The sequence below is a fragment of the Pollicipes pollicipes genome, unplaced genomic scaffold (assembly GCF_011947565.3).
Source record: "Pollicipes pollicipes isolate AB1234 unplaced genomic scaffold, Ppol_2.1 Scaffold_3447;HRSCAF=4054_pilon_pilon_pilon, whole genome shotgun sequence".
Classification (NCBI taxonomy): domain Eukaryota; kingdom Metazoa; phylum Arthropoda; class Thecostraca; order Pollicipedomorpha; family Pollicipedidae; genus Pollicipes; species Pollicipes pollicipes.
Genome location: NW_023596297.1, coordinates 34,135,242 through 34,143,298, shown reverse-complemented (window position 1 = coordinate 34,143,298; position 8,057 = coordinate 34,135,242). Strand labels below are relative to the sequence as shown.

General features: G+C 53.7%; 1 protein-coding gene across 1 annotated transcript; it reads right to left on the bottom strand.

Annotated features, from left to right (window-relative positions):
- Window positions 1–2,662: 2,662 nt before the first annotated feature.
- On the bottom strand, window positions 2,663–7,399 carry LOC119092007 (actin cytoskeleton-regulatory complex protein PAN1; the record flags this gene model as incomplete). Its single annotated transcript, XM_037214959.1, is given in 4 exon segments — window positions 2,663–2,746; window positions 3,337–5,946; window positions 6,463–6,971; window positions 7,254–7,399. Coding segments are annotated over 3 exon segments (1,158 nt in total), but the record flags the coding sequence as incomplete, so codon positions are not given.
- Between the last annotated feature and the right edge of the window lie 658 nt (window positions 7,400–8,057).

The window sequence follows — 8,057 nt, the reverse complement described above, 5'->3', positions numbered from 1 at the left end:
TAAGTTCTTCAAGGTAGGCGAACTGAGGAAAAGGAACCGCCTTTTGCAAAACCGTTGTGGAGATTTTTGTGTCAGTCACATCTGGTGGGGTTCCATTCGGAATCTTGAGCCGGACCTGTCGCCGGCTGGGCATGACTCAAGCGCTGGGAGACCGCATACTCGGCAGAACTTTCCTGCATACATTCTTTTCCCACCGAGCTGACGCACTGGGCAGAGGTGCTGCTCCCATCAGCTAACTGTTTTTTTCCTCAGTGTCGGGAGTACTACGCCTAACAGGCGCAGGAAAAACTATGTGGCAATGAAGGAAGATGTTATCCTGACAATCATACAAAACCATTACGCATTATGACATAACCGGATGTTAAGCATGCATATTTTTGTCCCATGAGTGCTCTAGCAGTCTATGAGCTTCATGAGTCATTTCATGAACGGGAAAAATAGTAGCTCTCCACACCCGAAACACGGCTAAATTGGAAAGCGGGTTCAGGGGTGACAAGTACTTCCAGGAAATCAGTGTGTGCATGTAGTGTGGTGTGTGTGTGTTGTGTTGTGTGGTGCAGTGGTGAGAGAGAGAGAGAGAGAGAGAGAGAGAGAGAGAGAGAGAGAGAGAGAGAGAGAGAGAGAGAGAGAGAGAGAGAGAGAGAGAGAGAGAGAGAGAAGAGAGAGAGAGAAGAGAGAGAGAGAGAGAGAGAGAGAGAGAGAGAGAGAGAGAGAGAGAGAGAGAGAGAGAGAGAGAGAGAGAGGAAGAGAGAGAGAGAGAGAGAGAGAGAGAGAGAGAGAGAGAGAGAGAGAAGAGAGGAGAGAAGAGAGAGAGAGAGAGAGAGAGAGAGAGAGAGAGCGAGAAGAGAGAGAAGAGAGAGAGAGGAGAGAGAGAGCGAGAGAGAGAGAGAGGGAGAGAGAGAGAGAGAGAGAGAGAGGAGAGAGAGAGAGAGAGAGAGAGAGAGAGAGAGAGAGAGAGAGAGAGAGAGAGAGAGAGAGAGAGAGAGAGAGAGAGGAGAGAGAGAGAAGAGAGGAGAGAAGATAAGAGAGGAGAGAGAGAGAGAGAGAGAGAGAGAGAGAGAGAGAGAGAGAGAGAGAGAGAGAGAGAGGAGAGAGAAGAGAGAGAGAGAGAGAGAGAGAGAGAGAGAGAGAGAAGAGAGAGCGAGAGAGAGAGAGAGAGAGAGAGAGAAGAGAGAGAGAGAGAGAGAGAGAGAGAGAGAGAGAGAGAGAGAGAGAGAGAGAGAGAGAGAGAAGAGAGAGAGAGAGACGAGAGGGTTTATACAAATTTCAGCAGGAACTTTTTACAGATTTTAGGCACTTTTTTCATCCTCCAAAGCGAATTACGACCGCTAGCATAAATCATCGACCACAGCACGCTTTTTGACATCACCAAAATGTATGCCCAACAAAAGACGCTGAAGAGAATTGAGGTGGATGAAAGTGGGTTATATACCATGGGCATATCTACATAACTTAAGAAGTCCGTGGAGACGTTTTATGTTTCATGAGTATTAAAGCCGGGTCGTGCTTTTTGCCTCATGGTTCTCACAGATGCATGCTGATTTCGTGCGCCAACCTTTCAACTTTTTTGGGTGGGTAGAGATTAGAGCCCTTCCGGTCATTCGTGACCGTTTCAGGGTTATGTGATGCAGGAGACTGAGTGTTGGTGGGACAAAGTTACCTGGGAGTCCTTCACCGCTGTGCGGTCCGCACAGGACCCCCTATTGGGGGCATGTGATCGGCGCTCATAATGGGGTGTAATTAAGCCCACTTGCGGATGGTGCATGCAGCTTACCCATGATAAACAGGACATCGTGGGGATGCAGGATGCGGCGTGAAGGAGGAAAGAAGGGTGGGTGGTAAGTTTTTCCGGACAGGCTTTGAAATTCATTCCTTTTAAATCACAGGAAACTAAATGCAGATAATAAAATAAGCATGTAATTCGCCTTGATCACCCGTCCTTGGCTGCTGAAACGGTACCATGCCAGCTCCATACCAGTATAATAACTTGTAAAACAAAACTGTGCTCTGTTATTCTATAAATTTTTGAAATAATGCAGCCCCTCTTTTGTTGATGAGGACGCCGGAAGAACCGCTTTTCTGTAATCGTTCGTAACCATTCGTTGCATGCCCTTCTTTTGTAAATGTGCGATCTGTTGTTCTTTATACTCACTTTGTCATACGCACTTTGTTTTTTTCAGCATGAATTCGTAAGTGCGCTGTTTTGTCAACATGCTCCCAAAAACCCGAACGTCCTTCGCGACTTTATGACATACAAATACTCGCATAACGATCATCGGATGAGAGGTAACAAACATTTGTGGATGCTTAATTCGTATCGACCTTATCCGACAGTTCAGATCCAGGTCCCACCTGCCGTCGAAGCATCCGCAGAGCGCAGAACATTCGCGCGCGATAGCTGCGGAGAACACCTGCGGGCACCCCGAGCGCCCTGCGGGCTGTCCCCCCCCCCCCCGCCCCCCTGTTCATCGCTTTCGCAGTTTGGTCAGCTCCAGCATCGCTGCCCGAATATTCTCCTCCTCCGGGTCCAGTGCGACGGCGTCAAGCTCACTGAACGAGCTGAGAGCCTTCCACTGCCGCCCCGAGGGAGCTGACGTTGCCGCCTGCCGTCCCCGCGAGGGTGACGTCACCCCTCCGACGTCATTTGTCTGACGGGCGCCGGATTGGTCGCTAGCGGATGTGGTGACGTCGAAGGTCGCTTGCGATTGGTCGGCGGCTAGCTCGACGGCTTGGACTGGCTCAGGCTCTGTCGACCGGGACACGTTTAGATCGCGCGGGGGTGTCGCATTATCGGAAACGTGAGTGATTTTATGACATACAAATACTCGCATAAAACCATTCACCAGAGGATGGAGAGAAAGGTCCTTCAGAGCATAAAGTCTGTTAAATTTAAATTGCGTCTTAATACATTGGAAAATGTTCGGGGTCGAACTTATCAATGCCTAAAGACGTTTTCTTATCCCGAACATGCCAACAAAAGCATGCTCAACACGCCCTACAAATGAGCAGCTCAGCAGCAAAATTTGGTAATTCACAGCGCTCTGAAGCTTGGCACTTTGAGCATTCTCGGGCACACCTAATGTTAAAAGTCTACTGATTGGTCAAATACGTTCACACAGGAATATTTCAGATACCTAAGTATACTGTTTTGGTGGAAGTACATTCAAAAACATACAACAAGAGAAGTTGACACACAATTCACGTTAAAACAAACAATATTATCAATGCACACACTAAGAGAATGAGCTCCAACCATCGTCCACAGAGAAGAGAAGAGAGCTACGGATGACCGATACACATGTCCTGCCTCACCGTCAACAGCGTGGGTCCATTTACCTGCTCGTCCACGAAAGCCCTGTCCATACACAGAGTAATAGAGGGGGACCGGTGAGCGTTTGACGTCGGGTTCGTCAAGGTAGTGGGTGGACTCGTACGGAAGCTCGTTCCCGCCCTCGTCGGCCGAGGACGAGCGGTCGGCGGCGGAGAATGAACGATCGCTGTCAGTCAGACGAGAAACTGAACGAAAATGGCTCGGCACTTTCGCTGCTGAAGGAACGTAGACGCCTGAGACCAGAGTATGGCAGTGTGTGCGATGACCCGAGATGGTTGGTCTCGCGCCGCGGGGTCGGGGCGACATGCTTTATCGATGTCTGAGCACCTAAATTGCTGTGGAAGTTCAGTCTTGGCTTCTCCCTACGGGTGAAGAGGTCGTAAACCCGCTTTTCATGCTGATCAGAAGTTACTTCACTGCTCGTCTTCGACTCTGCCATCATAAGGCCATGGGCTTCAGAAGTTTTTTCCACTTGATCCAAGCTGTTATCACGTTGATAAACATCCTCGTTTCCGAGCATCGTGCGTCTCCTTTCATATTTCGTCCTCCGGCCTGGAGACATCGAGGCTCTGACCTCCTGTGATGCTGCTGGGACTCGGTCTTGTGGCGTGTTTTCAGGGTCAGTCTCCTCCTCTGGCGACCCGGAGCGAGCAACGCGCGTCCAGGCGCTGCCTTGTCGGAAGGGTTCCTCCGACAGCCCCAGTTCCTCCAGGACTTGGAGAAGCGGGGAACGCTCCCGATTGTGCTGGTCCACCGCCGTGGCACTGCCCACTTTCCGCAGCTCCAGGCCCTGGAACTGCCGCTCCACCTGCAGGAGGAGCTCGTCCACCGACTCTTGAACAGGATTAGCCGTCGGCGTGGAAGGCTGGGTGTGAGCCAGGGCCCGGCGAGGTTGTGTCTGCTGCTGAATTACTCACTAGTTTGCGAGTGATCGACTCCGTGAGTTGAGAGTCGCCGAAGGTACCGGCATTGCTTCGGGCAGTGTTAACGATGCGTTCTGCATTAACTTTATTTTGTGACTGACTCACCAGGTCTAAAGGTATCTTGGGCGCTTGGGAAATTTTGTTCACGCTTTGTTGAACCGAAACTAAGCCATCAGGGGCCCAGGAAGATCTTGCCCCGAAGGTTGCAGGGATCATAGCCTCAACATTATTTGCGAGACCCATATTCTGAATGGGTAAATATGGTTTCACGTTGGTTTCATCTGAGAAAGAATCGGAGCTCAAGAACTTTGCTTCTGTCATGCTATTAAGATTATTTGCGAAGACCCATGGACTGTTGTCGACCCGCGCCTGCGCCGAAGGCCCATCGTTGATGGCATTTTCACTCACAGCCGTCGTTATTCCTTCAACGGATCTCCCATCTACACCAACAGCATTATCCCGCCTCTGCGTCTGGGCCACCCTCATCCCGAACCCTCCATCGCCCGACATGTTCGAGTACGCATCGTCGGCCAGGCTGCCAGAGTGGCCAGGAGTTACTGAGCCCGGATCCACGTCGTACGACACTCGGAAGAGCGCGCTGGTCGACGGTGAGCGCCCACCGAGAGACAGCGGCAGCATCTGGTCGAAGGTGTCCTGGATCGTCTGGATTGTGGTTGTGAAGGGCGGTTCGCTGCTGGAAAAGTCGGTGTTGCTGGAGAAGTCGAAGACAGGTGCTGCGATGGGGTCATTGCTGAACGCAGTCCCTCCTGCTAGAGTGGCGTGAGGTAAATCGGCCCCAGATGACCCGCTCTCAGAGGTGGAAGACTCTACGCTCGCTGGGCGCGGGTTCTGCGTGTCCAGTGGCGTAGCAGCCGGGGGCTCCGTATTGGTCTGGTCCACTGCATAGCTGACATCCTCTGTGACAGGCCCGGCGTCAAGTGACTGCTCCAGAAGTCCTGCCTCGCGTCCTGTCATCAACCCCTTCAGAACATCGGGCTGGAGAGACGCTATGGACTCGAGTACATCTCCTACGACCAGGCTGTCGTCCAGCGGAGCTGCCACCCGCTTGGAGAGGTCTGTCACCACCTGAGCATCCCCAGCGACAGCGCCGCTGGGAAGACGCCGTGGGTCGAACAAGTTCGGATCTCCGTCCGCCAAGCTTTCCGTCTGGCTTGGCCCCTCCGCGTTCTCAGAGGACCCTGGCCCAGAGACCTCCTACCGTCTCCAGCATGCTCTTCTGCTCAAGGTCGTGGACCTCGTGCTGCTGCATGCCCTTGATCATCAGGTCGGCGCTGGTGTTGCGGGAAACGAATACGTCCGGATCGGATACGCTCACCATCTCGTGGGACACAGCCTCGCCATCACTCGGCGCCGCTTCTTCCGCCGTATCCAGCTTCTTCCGCGTCTTCTCCATCACGTCCATGAACGTATTGGCCAGGGCCTCATCACTGAAGTCCGGCCAACCCCAGCCGGACACCCCGCGCGAGGTGTCGGCGGCACCCCCCGACCGCCCGTCCCCGACCGAGCTGAGGAGGGCGGCCGACTGGGGACCCGGGGCCGACGGTTGGTAGGACGGGGCCTCAGAGCGGGACGGGGAGGCGGGCGGGGCGGGGGCCGTCTCAGGAGGTCGGGTGTCCGGCGCGACGGTGGAGGTGCTGTCAAGCGCAGTGTCGGGCGGTGAGGTGGCGGGTCCTGCGGGGCAGACATGCAGTTCAGGCGGTGCGGTCTGTGCCAGTCGATGCCTCATCCATGTTACGAGTTTAAGTGCGTCCAGATAAAGGCGAGGCATCAAGTCAGTTTAACGGGCATGCTGCTGTTATTGTGAAGGCTGAAGCCGGCCCTTGCTGCACGTTTATGGTAAATATGTCGTAGACATACCAATCGACGATGATTCTCAACGATCATGGTCAAATGGTTGTGCCATGAACATGAGAAACGCTCAATCGGCTTTGTCGTGCATTTCACGAGCGCCGTTCCAATTACTTGAAAACCAAACATACGATCTAACAAGCTTTTAAACAATTTAGATTGCAACAGCACAGCAAGAGGCGGCAATTGAGCAGATGAGTGGCGTTGACAGGCCGAAAAGCGTTATAGCATGACACTGTGGCGTATGGAGCTGACTCCCGGCAGCTCCCGACATCGCATTCAGGCGTTCATCAAAGAGGCAGTCTTCAGCAGCGTCAAGCAGCGGCCACATGCACTAACCTACGGCGTCCGTGGCCCGGGACGCACCGGATGCCGCGCCTCCATGCCGTCCACGCGTCGGAGGAAGATATTCCTCGGTGGGTGGCCGCAGTCGGTCGCCGAACACGGCCTGGCCGTCGAACTGCGGTGCAGGTGGCGCCACCGCCGTCTCGCCAGACGACGCTGCCGTCGGCGTCACGGTCTCCGTGGCGACGGGCGGGTCGGGTATCGTGATTGTAAGCACGGTCGGCGACGGGTCCATTAGAAGCGAGGGCTCGATCGCAGGCACCTCCTCCGAAAGCGAGTTATCCGTCACGAAAGCGTTGCGGATCGCCTCGTCAATCTGTGCCTGGACTACCTGCGGCAGGCTGGTCCGGACGTCGATGTCCGGTAGGGCAGCCTCGGTTGGGGGCGGCAGGTACTCGGTCGGCTGCGGCACCACCCCCAGCACCCCCTGACTGCCCCCCTGCGCACCAGCAGAGATGGCACCGGCGGCAGCCTGAGGAGCGCCAGCAGTCTCTTCCTCGGCGCTGAAACCCGGTAATTTGAGATCACAACCGAACAATGTTCAACAGCTGACGAAGTGCCTTCCGGAGCAATTTTCCACAAGAACTGAGTGCTCTAGACATTGAAATCGTTACCAGATAAGCGTAAGTCCCTTAAGTCGTGCAATACTACCCGATACTTAACCGCACGAAATTGACTGGATCGCTCAGTTGAAAAAGCCAGCAAATGACCTCAGGCCACAACCCGAGCCTACACTCGTCGTCACCTCAGCAGCACTGTTCGTATCACCCCGTTCAGAGCCTCACCTCGCCTGGGACTGACCCCCCTGGAGCTGGCCCTCCGGAGCAGCGTAGCCGTTGTTCTCCGGGACGTTGTTCAATGGGCCCACCTCGCCTGCATTCTGGGCCGCACTTTGTTGACCGGAGCCATCCTGGCCCCCATCGACCTCGCTCTAGAAAAGAACAGTAAACAGTGGACGAGAGGAGCAGGCTGTGTTCTTTACTCATAAGTGTGAGCATATGCAGATGAGGCACTAAGCGCTTCCGCTAAACTTGCAACCCTATGCACGCTTTCCACGTTGGTGTTCTTTGCAATTAAGACATCTTGATTATAATCGTCACCTTGGACCAGGCAAGCAAACATTACAAAAATTCATGATCTCCGGAAGACTTAGTGCCTTTTCACTAGCTTCCGGCGGTCAGTGCGAATGGGTGCACAAGTACTTGGCACAATCCTTCTTCATGACGCAACGTGAGTGGACAAGCTTTCGCTTCCCATGGTTTACCACTGCTCCATTGCCGTGTTTTGCTTGCTCTGTAATTTTGGATTGAGTGCTGACTAATCTGAACCGGCTGCTGACTGATATACCAACGTTGCGATGCTATGCATCATGAAACATTTAATTAGGAGTATGAGTGGTTTGTGCCACAGAGAGGAAGTGCCATCCTCCAGCATTGTCAGCCACTAGCCGCCCGTACGTGAACACAGGACCCTGACGTCACATCCACAACTTATGGTATATCGTTACCCATGTTCTGCAGGGAACGATTCGTATCACTGAAAAGCGGCTAGCGTCAGCACCATGCTGGCTGACCTTAATATCCACGACT